Source organism: Lycorma delicatula, chromosome 7 (assembly GCF_047948215.1).
Source record: "Lycorma delicatula isolate Av1 chromosome 7, ASM4794821v1, whole genome shotgun sequence".
NCBI classification, from domain to species: Eukaryota; Metazoa; Arthropoda; class Insecta; order Hemiptera; family Fulgoridae; genus Lycorma; species Lycorma delicatula.
Genome location: NC_134461.1, coordinates 15,519,529 through 15,535,901, shown reverse-complemented (window position 1 = coordinate 15,535,901; position 16,373 = coordinate 15,519,529). Strand labels below are relative to the sequence as shown.

At 32.6% G+C, this 16,373-nt stretch overlaps 1 protein-coding gene across 2 annotated transcripts in view; it reads left to right on the top strand.

Annotated features, from left to right (window-relative positions):
• Positions 1-16,373, top strand: part of LOC142328260 (uncharacterized) — a 74,592-nt gene that overhangs the window by 13,152 nt on the left and 45,067 nt on the right. For both annotated transcript variants that reach the window (XM_075371927.1, XM_075371926.1), the window contains exon 2: positions 6,322-6,588. In XM_075371927.1, coding sequence (XP_075228042.1) covers positions 6,441-6,588 — 148 coding nt within the window. In that variant the 5' untranslated portion in view covers positions 6,322-6,440. The remainder of the gene's footprint in view (positions 1-6,321; positions 6,589-16,373) is intronic.

Below are 16,373 nucleotides of genomic sequence, written 5' to 3'. Positions count from 1 at the left end.
GGGACACGCAAGGGAGTGGTGTAGGGCACCACGCTTTTTTCGCAGTTATATAATAAGCTCTAGGAACTAGTTAGGATATTTGTCGCTAAAATATTTTGAGGCACTGTAGCTATTTGTGGCACGGGCATTCGGTCTTATGCTTTAGGGCGACCGTATGGAGTGATGGTGAGAGAAATGCCAGAGAAACCAAATAACCTCCTCCTTAACTCTAATCTCCATACGTTGTTCAGATTTACGTATACACAGCATATCCCTGTTGTGCATGCAACGCAACATCCGATCTCACGGTTTGAAGTAAGTCCGCGTATGACGTATAAGACTTTAGAAAAGTGTCTCCGTCCTATGCGTTTGTTCCGCTAGTGGTCGCCCTGCCTGACAGAGGGAGTTTTATCACTCAGGACGGTGACATAGTAATTACGACCCGGCCCTTCTGCCTTCGCACTAGTATTTTTCTTCTGCAGTTTCCCTTGCGTAGATTTCAGCTTGAATGTCATTAAGGTTACCTCCATTGTTCTTACTAACTTTCTGAAACGTGTCAACTAGAGCCTGGGCGAGATCGTTCTCACTACTGGAATCAACAAAGACCATGTGTAAAACATTCCTAATCGGTACCCGTTCTCCCGACTCTTTGCCAATAAGAGTCGCCTCCATGGCTGCCGACAATACATTCCCTGCTACTAGTCATGGGGTGCTCATCATCCATGCAGCCTGAGGATACCTCATCACCAAGCTGTCCGTTAGTCTGCCCTCAGTAATCTGTTTGATGTCCATAATTGCTTCTATGTTTTTTGTGTGTTACTCCTATCCAGCATTTTTGTGTATGTCTTACAGTAGATCTTCCTGGGCCACTTCCTTTTAATTAAGTCAGCCATATCCTCCACCCAGACACCATTATTCATTCCGTTTAGTATCGGGCACCTCGTAACCACTGATTTCTGGGTATTCGCCTTGACAATTGGATCTTCCTAGTAGCTTCGGCTCTAGTACGAACCAGTCTCCGTAAGTCTTTCATAACATGCCAACCCCATAAGAGGAAGCACCCACGTTGTGAGGTTACCGGTCGCCACACCACCCCGTCCGTTTCGAGCCCTACGGAGCTTTATCGGAGGTCGTCTTTAGACTCTCTTACTGATTACATCTCACAGTCATCAGCCAAACCTCAGTTGGGATGCCACTGATGTAAATGCCTCGGCAGACATTGCATCAGTAAAATACAAACCAAATTTTGCCGTCACGTAGGCCTCAAATGGACATCTTCACATCCAACCTAACATGATTCCCTCAAACTAACTGAAACCGCGGAAGCATGACTCCCGCCTAGTCTAAATTTGACAGCACTGTTTGTGACTGTGAATGCTTCAGAAAACGAACGAGTTGAAAGTTAAATCTGTGCTACACTCATACCAGTCAAAGTTATGTTTTACGCAACATATAAATTCAGACCTACACCCAAATAAGTTGACCAAATTAAGTCACCTAACAAGGGGAACGTAACCTTATTCCGGTCCGTGCAGGAGCCGGGGGACAAACCCCGCACCCCCACCTGGTCTCATGTGGCATTACCAAGTTACAATCAGGACTGCCACTGGCAGAATCCTCCCAGTCGCATGGGCTACCATACCCCAGCAACATGGCCTCCCCTACCAGCATGAGCCCCAAATCGAATCATAAACAATACCAATGTAACTGTGGCACATTGCCAATGTGCCTACCTCCAACCAATCCAATACCTAGGCCGGAACCCTAACCACCCGGGATTCTGTCACAATCAAATACCTCGACTAAATCTCTCTGCAAACCAACACACTGCAAGGGCACAAAGAAAACTAGCCACTGTAGATCACTCCTCGCGGATCATTCAGTTAATACAGAGATCCAGAATGGAATGTATTCTTTCAACTTCCGTAACAGCCCATGAATGTTTGACCTCATGTCAGGGACGGACATAGAGGATGTGGTCCACTGTATCATCTTTCACAGCAGCGGTGAACTCTGTATCAATTTCCTTTATACTTCTTTTAACATTTTTATCCATGTTTTTCCTGAGTTCTTTGGCTAGCTTTTCAAGCCACCAGACCTTCTCCATGCAGTCCTCCTCAGTGGAGGACTGTTTTACCTTCAGCTGTTTGGCTCCCTTCCTGTCCTTCACATTCGCTCTGGGGGGTAAGCGCTCCACCAAAAGGTTAGATGTTAAAGCACTGGTGACAACCAGGATTACAGATCTTCCATTGCCTCCTGTCTCGACGTCGTAGGGCAGAAGAATTAGTTCTTCTGCCAGCTTCCCTTCCATTATTATGGAGGGGCTAGTAAGATAAACAAAAATAAAATAAATATTCTTATTACATATCAATAACGTAGCTTGAGTAGTCTTGAGTAGGTCTTCTTCACCTAGTCTTCGAAGAACCAACTCCAAACTACAAGGCAACAGTGTTATTTTTTGTCCACTCCAGGTATTTTTTTCCTCAGTATCAATCACATAATAGTGAACATTTCCTTTTCTGCAATCTGGGGAGACACCCGATGGGGGAGACTAACAACTCACACGGGATCAAACAAGTAAATAGAAAAAAAGGCCTTGGTCTTAAATATTTATGATCAATCAAGAAATTTTATATTTAATAAAAAATTTTTTTTTTCATAATCTGTAACATTAAAACCAATTATAATGCATGTATTTTTTTCTTTTTAATATGTAGATAAAGAAACAACTAAAGCTGCCTTAGTGAACATTTTTGGTTAATATTTTGTTATACTTTTGTACATTTTTTTCTTTCACCTAGCTATTGAAGTTTACATTTTTGAGCTTTTTGAATATTCTTAAAGCATTTTTCCTTTTAATATTTTATATGAATGTTGTCATGTTTATGATTTCATCATAACTTTCTTTAAGATTCTTCCAAAACATATAGATCATAAAAACCATAGCAAACGATCCACAATCATTAGCATTGGTTTGGCTTCGAACTTTGTGAAATTTCTATATTTCTACTGTATAATTTGGGTAAAAATTTGAAATCCATTTTCTTAAGGCAGGATTGATTCCAAACTGTCATATACATGCATGATTTTCACCATCATAATATGTACTTATCTAATGTTGTGGTAAATTGTTTTCTATTTCTTTTGTGCTATCTAAATTGTAATATGATTTGTACATTTTTGGAGGAGTAAATATTTTAAGGTAATAAGAGGAAGAAAATATTTTGATTTCAATACAGATCTGGTAGTTTGGTGTACTGAAAACTCTTTAACAAAAAATCAATGCTGCATATGCTCGGTGCTTTCATACCAATTGGAACCCCAGACTTTGTGTTGCATAACAAATAATTGACCTTGACACCACATTAAAGACTTGAAGTTATGCTTAAAACATAAAATATTTACTTAAAATAATGTTATTAAACATCTTCATTACATTGAAATTCCTCCTCTCATCTTTTCCTCATTATTTATAAAGAACAGGGCTCAACAAGCATCCCTGCTGGACTTCTACATGAGTATCAAAGTTCTTGGCATGCCCCTCTTTATTTCAGACTGTATCGCTGGTCCATTATGTAGGCTCATCAGTATATGCACAATTTTTAATATTTCTATTCAGTAAAATTTATAAGGGATGGTGTATCTATCAATCTCTAAACTGCTTCTTTTATGTGTAGAAAATACTATCGATTTCCAATTACTATCAAGCATCGCTCCTTTTTTTGTTTACTTTATTATATAAATTCAGTATTTTTTTCGAAATAATTTGCCAAAGAATTTTTTTTTAAAGGAATTATTTTTTCGCCTAGTTCCTTATGGTTTTTTGCCCGTTTCAGAACCATAACTAAGTCAGCAAAGAAAATTTAGCCTATGATGTTAAATTCTTTATATTTGGAACCGCATAAAAAATTCTATTAACATTTATTTTTTGTAGTTCAATAATTGCTGTACCTGCTTATATTACCATATTGCTGTAGATTATAAACTTATTTTTTTAAAACTTTGAACTGTTGCATTCTTGATTATTTTCTTTTTATTTATTTCTTCCTTCCTCCCAGTACATTTTTATTTTTTCAGCTCACATTATTTAACTGCTTGTTAGCATCCAAATATTGATATTTAATAGTAGCAGTGTCAATCTTTCTAAGTACAAGGGCAAGTCAAACATTATCTGCAATTTTTGTTCATTAGATATCAAAAATTTTTACTTCTTTTAAGCTTAGGGAAATTTTTCAGTGCAGACTTTCTTTATGCCCGAAACAATGTGATTAGAATCTGCTAGATCTTGCCACCATGTTCCACTACTAGCCTCATAATTTAGTTTATATGTCCCTAGTTTAGTTTATGTTACATAGATTGTTTTTGCTTATTTTCCTAATTTTTTTCTGAATTTCTTAGTTCATCATTCTTTTTACTTTGTTGTTTCAATGTGTTCATAACATTCCAGTTTTTTATTTCAGTTTTCATGACTTGTTCTACATCTGTTTTAATATAAGTCTTCAACTGTTCCAACAATTGCATTAATTCTTTGCTAACTGCCACATGTTTATGAACAAGTTGACTAAATAAATAATAATATTAATAAAAAATGCGACCTATTAAGGTATTTGTAATTACTTTGATGATTGCAATAAAATAATTCAATTTTCTTCCATTACAATATTTATTTATACTTAATAAAAAATGAAATTTAAAATGAATAAAATAAAATGTTCTCTAAGAAAATTCTCAAAAAATAATAAAACAAAAGCAATCACAATTAATGTTTATACTAGTACTAATTAATTACCCATATTAAAAATAGAAAATTAATTAGTTCCTAATTATACAAAATAATATTATGTTTATAATAAATATTTTTCAAACTATGTAGCTAAATGTTCCTCTGCTGAGATTTTAGTTTATTTTATGTCCTGTTGACAATTTCTAAAATTTGAAGTCCAAATCAATATACCGTTTACTTATCTAACAAACCCTTTGAACTTAATGACCTAACTTTTCTTATCAGTTTTACAGTTAATTTTTTAATTTTACTTGCATTTCAAACAAAATTCAATGACCCCAAATATTAACAATGTTGTATCTCAATTCACACAACAATAATAATCATATGAATTGGATAATTCAATAATAGTAATTGATCCACTGAAGAATAAAATAATGAACAACTTTGCAAATTAATTCACTGTTGACCAACTCTCTAATTATTCTATCAGTTGATATATTTGTTATATTTATTTCTTTAGATAATACTGTGGAAGTTTAAAATTCTATTAGAATAGTTAAAATATAAATTTTGTGCACAGAGGTCAACAAATTAGTGCAATAATTTCTTGCAGGTAAAAGAGTTCCCTTCATCAAACCATGTTGGTGTTATTTGTAACTTTTTATCATGAGTTTTACCATCAGTATTACATGAAAAACAATATTTTTCATGTATTTTTGCATATCCGAATAGATTGCTTCACCAAAAATATATTTTATTTTAACAAACTTATTTAAATCATAACATTTTTTATATCTTTGTTTGTTTTTAAGTTAGAAAAAAATATTTCTTTCAGTCACAATTAGAAAAATATTAAATTTAAATGAATTATGACTTATATATAAAGATTATTAGACTCAAAAAATGTCCTACATTATGACTTACAACACCTTCATTTTTGTTAAAACTATTACTTCATTCCATTTACATTATGAACAAAAGAAGTAGAAGCCACAAAGTACAAAACAATTTATATCTTATCGTGAATAAAAACAAGATTTAATTTGCCAAAGTAAAAATACAAATTATTGTCTTTTCAGTATTTAGATAGAGAGAAGTAGTAAATGTCAGAGAAAAAAATTAAATTTCTCTAAAATGAACATGTCACAGAAGTATAAACAGAAAATTTATATTTTTATAATTATTTAGCTATAGATTTTTATTCCTAACAAAAAAGAAAAGAACAGCCATAGGAGCATTTGGATCAGTCAAAAATATTGAAAATTTCATGAATTGTTTAATGAAATGTCAATGTACTTCAGTATAAAAACAAGTTCACAAAATCTGATATTTATCATGTATCACTGATTGTGAAACTGTAGGTCACCACCTACAGGAAATTACTGTACTGATTTGTTGACCATTGTGCACAAAGTAGGTTATTTCCCTAACATTCAATATTAAAAAAGGATTAGTTTTCTTCATTAAAAAGAAACCAAGTTTTTTAATGAATTAAAAACTTATTTTTGGTTCTATTAATGGGTAGCATATCAATAAAATGTTTTGAAATTTTTCTTCCTAATATAAATTTTAATACTGAAAAGAGTTTAATATGTATTAAAAACATTTTTTTTCAGGATGAATGCTGAAGAAAAATTGATTTTTTTAAAGAAGATTAAACATAGAAGAGTATTTCAGTTGGCCAAATTATAGGAATAAAGTGATGTACTAAAAAATAGAAACTAGATTAAAAATCATGGCTGGTATTAGTGAAGGTGTTCGTCTTCCACAAGGAAAAACTAAAGAGGATTGTGACCAGTTGTTTGAAAATTTTTTATGTATGTTTGGGGAAGTGATCGATGCAGATATCATACTTACTGTATTAGAAAGTAAGAATTGGAATGGTGAGTCAATTTTATGATTTTTAATATTAATGAACATTTATTGTAATTGATGATATATGATCCAAGTAATTTAAATGTTTGTACTCTGTGATCCTCATTGATGTAATAAGTAAAGTTCATAGATTCAGAAATGCTTCTTCTGTTTAATTGAATTAAAAGAAGAGATTGTGATATTGAAACAAGATTTTGTACCCTTTATTTAACGGAAATTTATTACAAATAAATAGTAATTTTGGTTTTCAGAATTCATTCTTTTTTTTTATTAATGTTTTAAGTGAAAAAATGTCAATTTTAATTTTTGACAGGCATATTTAAAATTGTAAATAATAAAGCTCAAGGAAATAATAGTTTCCATTAAAAAAAAAAATTATTATAATTATGTCGTCACCATTTTTCAGATTAATATGAACCACTTTGGTTCATATTCTGATTGTTTCCAGAATGACCAGTGGTATAAGAAAGAAAACTGCTTAGAGAAACAGTGTGTGATATGAAAATATTCATGTGTCATCACACAAAATATTTCAACATTTTTAACAGGTCCATAGTATTAGAAATATGTTGTTACAGTATGCTGGCCACGCAGGTCACAAATAAACCAGTGTGTAATATTGTTTGATCACAGGTTGCAAAAAAATGCATTTATTGAAAGTAAATCACTAAAATTTGCTGTACATGGACACTAGAGATAATTTAATGTTGGGGACAACAACATAGGGGCCATCGATGTAAATGCCTCGGCAGACATTTGTAACAGTAAAATACATTTCAAATTTTGCCTTCACCTAGGCCTCTTCGTACATCTTCACATCCAACCTAACATGATTCCCTCAAACTAACTAACTGAATACGTGGAAGTTCAAGCCCCGTGCCTAGTCCAGATTTGACAGCATCATTCATGACTGTTAATGCCTTAGAAAATGAACAAGTTTAAAGTTAAATCAGTGCTACACTCATACCAATCAAAATTATGTCTTTTGCAACATAGAAATTCAGACCTACACCCAAATAAATCGACCAGTTTAGGTCACCTAACAAGGGGAACGTAACCTCATTCCGGTCCATGCAGGAGCTGGGGACAAACCTCGCACCCCCACCTAGTCCCCATCTTGGTACCTCGCTTGGCATTACCAAGTCACGATCTGGACCGCCACTGGTGGAGGGAAGCCACGCCCCCGGTCACACGGGTTACCATACCCTGGCAGTGCAGCCACCCCCACCAGTGGGAGCCCCAAATCAAATCAAACAATACCAATATAACCGTTGCACATTGCCAATGCGCCTACCTCTAACCAATCCAATGCCTAAGCTGAGCCCTAGCCACCTGGGATCTTACCACGATCGAGTACCACGATTAAACTCCCTTTGCAGACCTACACACCAAAAGGGCGTGAAGAAAACCAGCCACTACACTCATGGATCATCCATTTAATATGGAGATCCAGAAAGGAATGCATTCTCTCAAGTTCCCTAACAGCTCGTGAATGTTCAACCTCGTATCAGGGACAGACATAGAGGATGTGGTCCACTGTATCATCAGTTCCACAATACAGCCATTGACGAATCCACCAAACAAAACCTAGCCAAACTCACCTGAAAGGCACCATTCCCGGAGAGAAACTGTGTTAATATACCAATTGGGGGAGACCGATCCAGTCACACCTAAATCAGACACTATAGGACGGACATACACCATGCGTGGATGGACATATACTATGCGTGTAATGACCTGTGGGGGATTCGTCCCACCTGACCTGCCAAGACGCAAGGCCCCGGTCTTCAATCTCCTGCTTTCGTTCTGACGTCAATAGGTTATTTACCTTGGAAAAGTAGCATTCCTTACACTCATTAGCATATTAGCATATGTATTGGTTTGACTCCAGCTATAACACAAACTGCCTCCTGAGAAACTGTTCTATAATTGGCCAGCATGTTAAGATTCCATTTGCCTTGATCTCTTTTTGATACCTGAAATTTGATGAAAGTGTTCCCTTGTACTTATCGCTCACTGTGCCAGGATTTTCCAGGAAGAAATCTAGGTGCGAGTGCAGGAAGTTTACTTTTAACGACATATTACAACCCAAATTTATTTAAGATGTTGTAAGATCTTTGATAATGTCACTGTAATTTTCCACCTTTCGATTTCCCAAAAAACACTGAGTAACATTTTTGAATGCTTGTTAAGCTGCTTTCACCAGTGGATTCAATAGTTTCTCAAACTTTTCGTTATGCGTTATTGATCATATTTGTGGACCCATAAGGTATTCCTTCTTTAATTTTTGCATTACAAATTTTAGGAAACTGTTTTAAGTGCTTGAAACCACGAGTATTGTCCATGGCCTAGACGAAATTCTTCAGTTTAATATGTAACAGAGGGAGGTAGATACATATTTTTAGGATTACACAGTGGGTCGTGTTTCACATTTTTCTGTTCAGGAATGAATGATTCGCATTTAAGCCATTTTTTTTCTATTGAAATGGTTTTTCTCTCCGTACTATCCCAATCACTCAAAAATCAAAAGTACTTTATGTAAACAAGCTGCAGATCAAGAATAAGTGCAATTACCTTCAAATCACTACAAATAATTCATTCATATACTACATATTGAAGCTTTTCCAGTATAAATAAAAAGTTTTCATATGTTTCTTTCATAGTAGCAGAATGAGCTATAGGTACTGATGGGAATTTATTGCCATTTTGCAGAAGCATAGCTTTTAAACTAACTTTAGAGGAATCAATGAACAAGTACCATTCTGTTGGGTTATATTCAGTACAAAGTCTCTATAAGAGAAGAAATGTCATTACAAACCACTAAGTCATTTTCTTCAGAAAAATAGTCTTTAAATTCAGAGTTACGATTATGATAAGTATATATCATTATATTCTTTTGAAGAAGATTTCATCCTTTTAGCCAGAAAGCAAGCATATCAGACTGTTATTTGGTTAATTTTAATTCTCGTATAAGATCGTTAAGATTTCCTTGAGTCAGTAAATGAGGCTCAGATGAACTGCTTTGTTGAAAAGTTGTATCACCAGAATCTGTTTCTTTTTCTTTCTTACTTCCATCAGACACTTGAGTTCTTTTCATCTAATATCACATGTTCTGGAGGCTTTAGTATGGCGTTTCTTCACAGTGAGGAACTGGTCTCATTGCAGATTGCAAGTTACAGTACACCACTATATGTTTTGATTTTGACGTAATCCCTTTAATATTTGTTAAATAACAGTCGGAATAGTGGTCTTTGGGTTCCCTCCAAATCATAGGGATAGCAAATGGCATGTGGTGTGGACCATTTTTCCATGCAGTGAGAAGTCTAGAACATGATAAACAACAGATATGTGGGGCCCACATTCTTGTTTGGTCCCTGACTTTACACCCAAAGAAAATTCATATCACTTTTACTAATGGAGTAAAGTTTCGCCTTTGGGACTTTAGCATCTCTTCACCACATACATAACAGAAATTGTTAGGATGATTTAAACAAACTGGGCATTTTGTAACGACTAATTAAAAGAAATAAAGTTGTAAATATGTAATACGTGATTCACACACACACCAAGCACTCACAATGACATGTTTACTGGTTCACTACTATCTCACAACTGGCATTGTTCTGATAAATGTGTGCTACACTATATCACGTTTGTACATGTCTATACACATCTGAACCTGCACAGCAGAAGCAATGCTACTCTTTGGGTTAGCTCATTTGGTTCCACCATATTTACAATGCTCTAGGAGCTTTTACTTGACAATGGACAAATGGATGAAAAATCGTTTTAAAATATTTAAAAAAATGTGGGTCATAGGTAAATTCCGAATACATATTTGAAAACAGGATAAAAAACTGCATTAAGTACATCTAATCAGACAAGTAATCATGTAGACCAGGATAAGTCAGCCAATTGATATTCAATCAAGCAATAATAAATCATTCAACAATCAATCAGTGTATTAATCGATCAGTAAAGCAAACAAAAAACTATCATTTCATTAATAATCAATCAAATAATCAAATTAATTATCAATTAATCAATATTCAAACAATTAATCAAGCAAGCTATCGAACATTAAAACAATCAATCGATAAGCAAGCAGTAATCAATTAAACAATCAAATCAATAAAATATCAGTAATCAGTTAACCATTCAATAATAAGTCAGTCATCAATAACAAAGTTATCACTCAAATCTATCAATAATTAATTAATCAATCAGTCAGTCAAGCAGTCTATCAATCGTCATATATTATTTTATCGTTTATGGATTGTAAATCATGTGCAATAAATATATTATTTAAAATAAGTGTAAGCAAATAATAATAAGTGTTCTGCCTAAACGCAGGTTTTCACATGGCCGCTTTCCATTCTGCTTGATTCTGTGTCATCCATTTCATTTTATAGTAACTTCTTTCCCTTTTTGTATTGTCTACCATTTTCATTTGTCTCCGACCTCTTGCTTTCCTCCCCATTACAAATCTTTCCAATGCTGTCACCAACAGTCACACCTCAGCCAATGCCTCAACCAACATTTTCTTCTTTTTATTATTTCAATAATCGCCCCCCCCCCCCCCCCTCTTATACCACTCTACGAAGCACCTCCTCATTCCAAACTCTCTCCATCCAGCTGATCTTTTCCATCCTCCTCCAAACCCACATTTCAAAGGCCTCCAGTCTTCTCTCCTCTCCGTTCCTAATAGTCCATGTCTCTGCCCCATAAAGGGCCACACTCCACACAAAACATTTTGCAGGTTTTTTCCTTAGTCGTAGATCTAATTTGCTAAGTAGCACTCTCCTCATTTTGCTGAATGCTTCCTTTGCCCTAGCAAAGGTAAATTAAAAAAAAAAATTGATATATAATGGTCACATTATAATATATAATTTCAAATTATATACACAATAAACAAATACTGGACCTGTTCCATTTATGGACAGGATTTTCTAGCATGAAAATTGTAACGATCTGATAGTGTCTTTTGTTAGAATTCTTATAACTGTGTCAGTTTTTAAAAATTTGTTCTATTTTAATTACATTAGTTATTTCTCATTATTTCTGGCAGGCGTTCTTGGTGTTTCTTTTCTTCTTCCTGGAAACTCTTAAATTTCGTAAATCTTTCCTCTAAAAATTTGTCTTTTTATAATGTCTTCCTTTTTAATGTTTTGGAAATTATAATTGAAATCTTCAGATATTTTCTCAGTTAATCTGTCGTTATGCATCTTGGTAAAGTTCCATATAATCTTCTTTTTTTCTAATTTTATCCAACGGCTTTATTACTTCTTTTTTTTTATATATCCTTTTTCTTTTAATTTAGATCTGTCAGAATTTTCCTATTTTTCCTTCTGTATTAAAATTAATGTTTCGCTGCACGTGGACATTTTGGTTATATAACTGTATTGTACATCTAATATTTTTTTTATCCTTCAATTGAAATGGTAATTCCATTTTTCTAGCTTTGGTAGTATTGATAGCTTCTTTTTCTGAACTATTTCTCCTAGATAAGATACGAGGGTCATTCAATAATTAAACAAATAAATATTTTTAGTGAAGGAAACTGTTAATGCAGGCAATTGAAACTTTTGTTGGCAACCTTGCAAAGAGTGCTAGTCAGCTGTTAGCTGTTCAATTAATATTTACATAAGCATAACCTCTAAAGTCTTAGTTATGATGGTGTGTCGACTTGAAGAAAGTACTTTTGAAGAACAGTGTTCTGTGATATGATTTTTACTTTCGGAAAGTGTACAACCATCAGAAATATTGTCTTGGATGAACAAACAATACAACAGTAGTTACATGAACCATGCTAGTTTTTACGTGTGGGTAAAAAAGTTTAAAAGTTCACGCTGCAAAAGCGCGACCAACGAGAGCACTGCTCCAGGCGTCCAGTAACAGTGTCAACCTTGGCATTAGATTCTTGTACTGATTCACTTATCCAAGAAGACTGACAACTTACAGTTAAACAAATTGCTGAAAAATGTCAGGTAAGTGTTGGCCCAACTTATTCCATCACCCAAATCAAACTGAACTACCATAAGATTTGTGCAAGGTGAGTTCACAGAGCTTACTGTTCATCACAAAGCAGGGAGATCTTGCATTTGCTCTGAACTTAAAAATTGTTTCAGTAACAAATTTTTAGACAGGATTTTAACCTGTGATGAGACTTGGACACATAATTTTGAGCTGGAGTCCAAGCGTCAAAGCATGCAGTTTCCACTGCATACTTTGTGAGCTTATGTTGTACTTAGGACAAGTTCATTAACCTGAGGACTGGCGCCTTCTCATAGATTCGTCCCAAGTATAGTTTAAAAGTGGTTCTAGTACACAGGGATAAACATTATATTACCAAAGAGTAGAAGAAATGAGACAACTTAACTCCAATTGGGAAAATTATTATTCATGAGCCCTTAGTTGAACCCCAAAAAAATATATTTACCCCCTTTCCATATCAAGCTAGGACTAATGAAAAATTTTGTAAAAGCTGTGAAAAAGGATAGTCCTGGATTTTTGTACATCAGGCAGAAATTTCTGAATGTAAGTGAAGGAAAAAATTAAAGAAGGAATATTATTTGTTGGTCTTCAAATAAGAGAGTTGGTAAAAAATGATGTATTTAACTCAATGTTAAATAATGTAGAAAGTGCAGCTTGAGCTTCATTTAAAGACCAATTACCATGATAATGTTAATCAGCTTCATACAGAGCTATGGGATGTAATATGTCTTTGAAAATACATCTCCTCCTCTCACATCTGGATTTTTTCCGGACAACCTCAGAGATGTAACTGACGAACACGGAGAACATTTCCACAAAGATATTTTGGTGATGGAAAGCCACTATAAAGGGAAATGGAACACTAACTTGCTAGCTGATTACTGTTGGACATTTATTTGGGATGTGCCTGAGGCTATTTATAAAGAAAAGCATCAGCGAAATCATTCTAGCATAGGTGTGGCCATGCAAAATGATAAATTTTACAGATTTTAACTATATTTTCCCTTTTTTTTGAAGCGCAATATATTTAAAACTAAGGTTGGTAGAAAAATTGTATTTACAAAAATTGTATTTACAGAAAAATTGTAATGTACGCAAAAAAGCAATTCAAGAAATGGTGTCACACTTAGAGAAACAAAAATTTTTTTTTTTTTGTCTATCAGTGTTATTGAATGACCCTCGTATTTAAATTTTTCTAGTCGGTTGATCTTGTGGTTGATTAAAACTTTACTAAGTTTATTTATTCTGCTTTGACATTTTCTTAAAGAAATTACTAAATTATCTGAGAATGACAAACAATTTATCCCTGGATTTTGAGTTTATATTCTGATTTAATCTGTTTGTGTATTGTTTTTTCTGGTATCTTCTCTCTCATTTTTTAATTACTTTTTCCAATACACAATTAAATAGGACTGGTGAAAGTTCATTTCCTTATCTGATTTCTGCTTTAGTCTCTGAAGCTTCTGAAATCTCACTGTTAAATTTAATTTTAGATTTTGGATTTGTTAAAGTTTGTATAATAATCATTAAATTTTAACGATCTGAGCAGATTAACTCCTCAGATTTTAACCAGCTTTAGTACCATATGTGCTGAAATAATCAGAAATATTTATTTTTTAGATTTTGTAACTTTAGACAATTTTTTCTTTAACAAATTAATTATTTTTTTTTTTTACTTTACCAATTTAAAAAAGTCTAAAATGTATATTATCAGAATTGTTATGTAGACTAATTGCTTCACATCATTATTTAGTTTGCAATTATTTTCAAATAATGATAATCAAATGCACTGGAGATATAGCCTGTACACTATATATACCAAAATGTTGCCAAAATACCTTCTTTGCAAAAAAGGTATCCTCCTGGTAATCCCTTCTTGAAATAAATTTTTAATTCATGTTTTAAAAAACTGAATAATAACAGAGATAGTTTTTTATTTTGTAAAAGGGTTAATGCTGTGTTCTGAAAATGTTACTCATTATTGAACGTCCTCTATTTTTACCTACGTTTAAAATTTTATAAATATAAAACTAAAAAGGAATTACAAAATTGTACTTGCATGGTAAACTAGATATTTTATTTTTTAATTGTAGATAGATGCATTGTTTAAAAATTAAAATCTTGAGCAGGTTTTTTTTTTTTAATAAGGAGGAATTTTTAGATGACTGGTTCATCCATTCATTGATACTACAATGAATTATCATTGTACTACGTACAATTATTTTATATACTTTTCTACATCTTCTTACAATCTTTGAAATATTATTTGTTTCACATAGCAAATAACGTACATTAATAACCTTTTTTTGTGAAATAAGGCTCAACTAAAGCCACTTTGCCTCACAACAACGAAAGGTGATATCTTTTCTTTTTGTCTTCTCATATTCTTTTGTGGTAGTACATATAATATTTGTTAAAAGTAATAAATTAACGATTTCTTCAAGATTACTTCATGCAATTAACATGACATAACATTGACCTCAAAAAATGTTTTCATACTTTGTTACTTGCAAACATATTGATTGTTTTAGTTAACTGCGAATTAAGATAACGTATTAAAAGCATTAAGAATCTGGTAGAATAAATTTCAACATGTTATTTTAGTGTACTGCGTCGAAAAGTGCATTAAAATTAAGTTATTGATATCCTTCATGTTTGTATAAGAGGTCTTTATAAATATTGCAGTGAAAATAAAAATGTTAGTCGCCTGTAATTCATTCTCCCTATTGGCATCATAAGTAGATTTTTTCTTCGAAGAAACTATTAATAAATTGGTTTCTGAAAAACAATACTGTAAAAATACTATTAAAAAATGCTTCAACAATTGTTGTTTGATATAAGTTTATTAATTCATTAAAGTATTGCGAGTGTATAATAATGGTGGGATTACTAGCAACTACTCTTTTTAGAACAGTAGTATTTTTTATAAGCTAGAAACAGCTTAGAAATAAGATTAGAAATAATCTTTTTATTTGCCCAGGTGTGTGGGATTTTGTACACGTGTGTGTATGTATGCATTATATATATATATATGTGCTATATCTATTTATGTAAACATTGATATAAATTTTTTTATATTTATTTTCTTGTAATTGCAATATTTATATTTACTGTTAATAAATTAAATGTGTGAATTTAAATATTTATAATTTAATTTAATATGATTGATGTTCCAGTAATTATTTTTTTAATTGTGTTCTGTTGTGTATTTTATAATTATTAATGATCTTTAGTTATGTTCTTTCAAACATTTAATTATTGTAATAAAATTGATAAATATGTAGTACTAGAAGCAGTAGTAGTAGTTGTTTCTGATAACCTATTATATAATTTGCTGATATTTTAAGTTATAATTAAGCTACTATTTTTTTAAATATATATAAGGTATTTTAAAAAAATATTGTTTTGTCAGTTAATGAGATAATGTTAATAATAATAAAAAAATGTGTTGTCATGAAGAATTAGTTTGCTATATTTAAAAACAAATTAATTTTGAAGAAACTGTTATGTGATATGCCTAAGAACTTAATTAAATGTTCTGTCAAAGTAAAAATGTTCATCACCTGTAATCAAAGACTTCTAATATAAATTAATCTGTTCAGCGATTGAAAATTTTTATGTCTAACATTTTCAACAGCTTGGATTGTTTTATATAATAGTTAAATGACATGGTAAGATATGGATTTAGTATGATTTACTTATGCGTATAGAGTTGACATAATCAGAGGTTTGTCGAGTTCAGAAGTTGTAACAGTATCATCAAAATGTTTTTTGAGTTAAAAAAGAGGCTTCCTTCCAG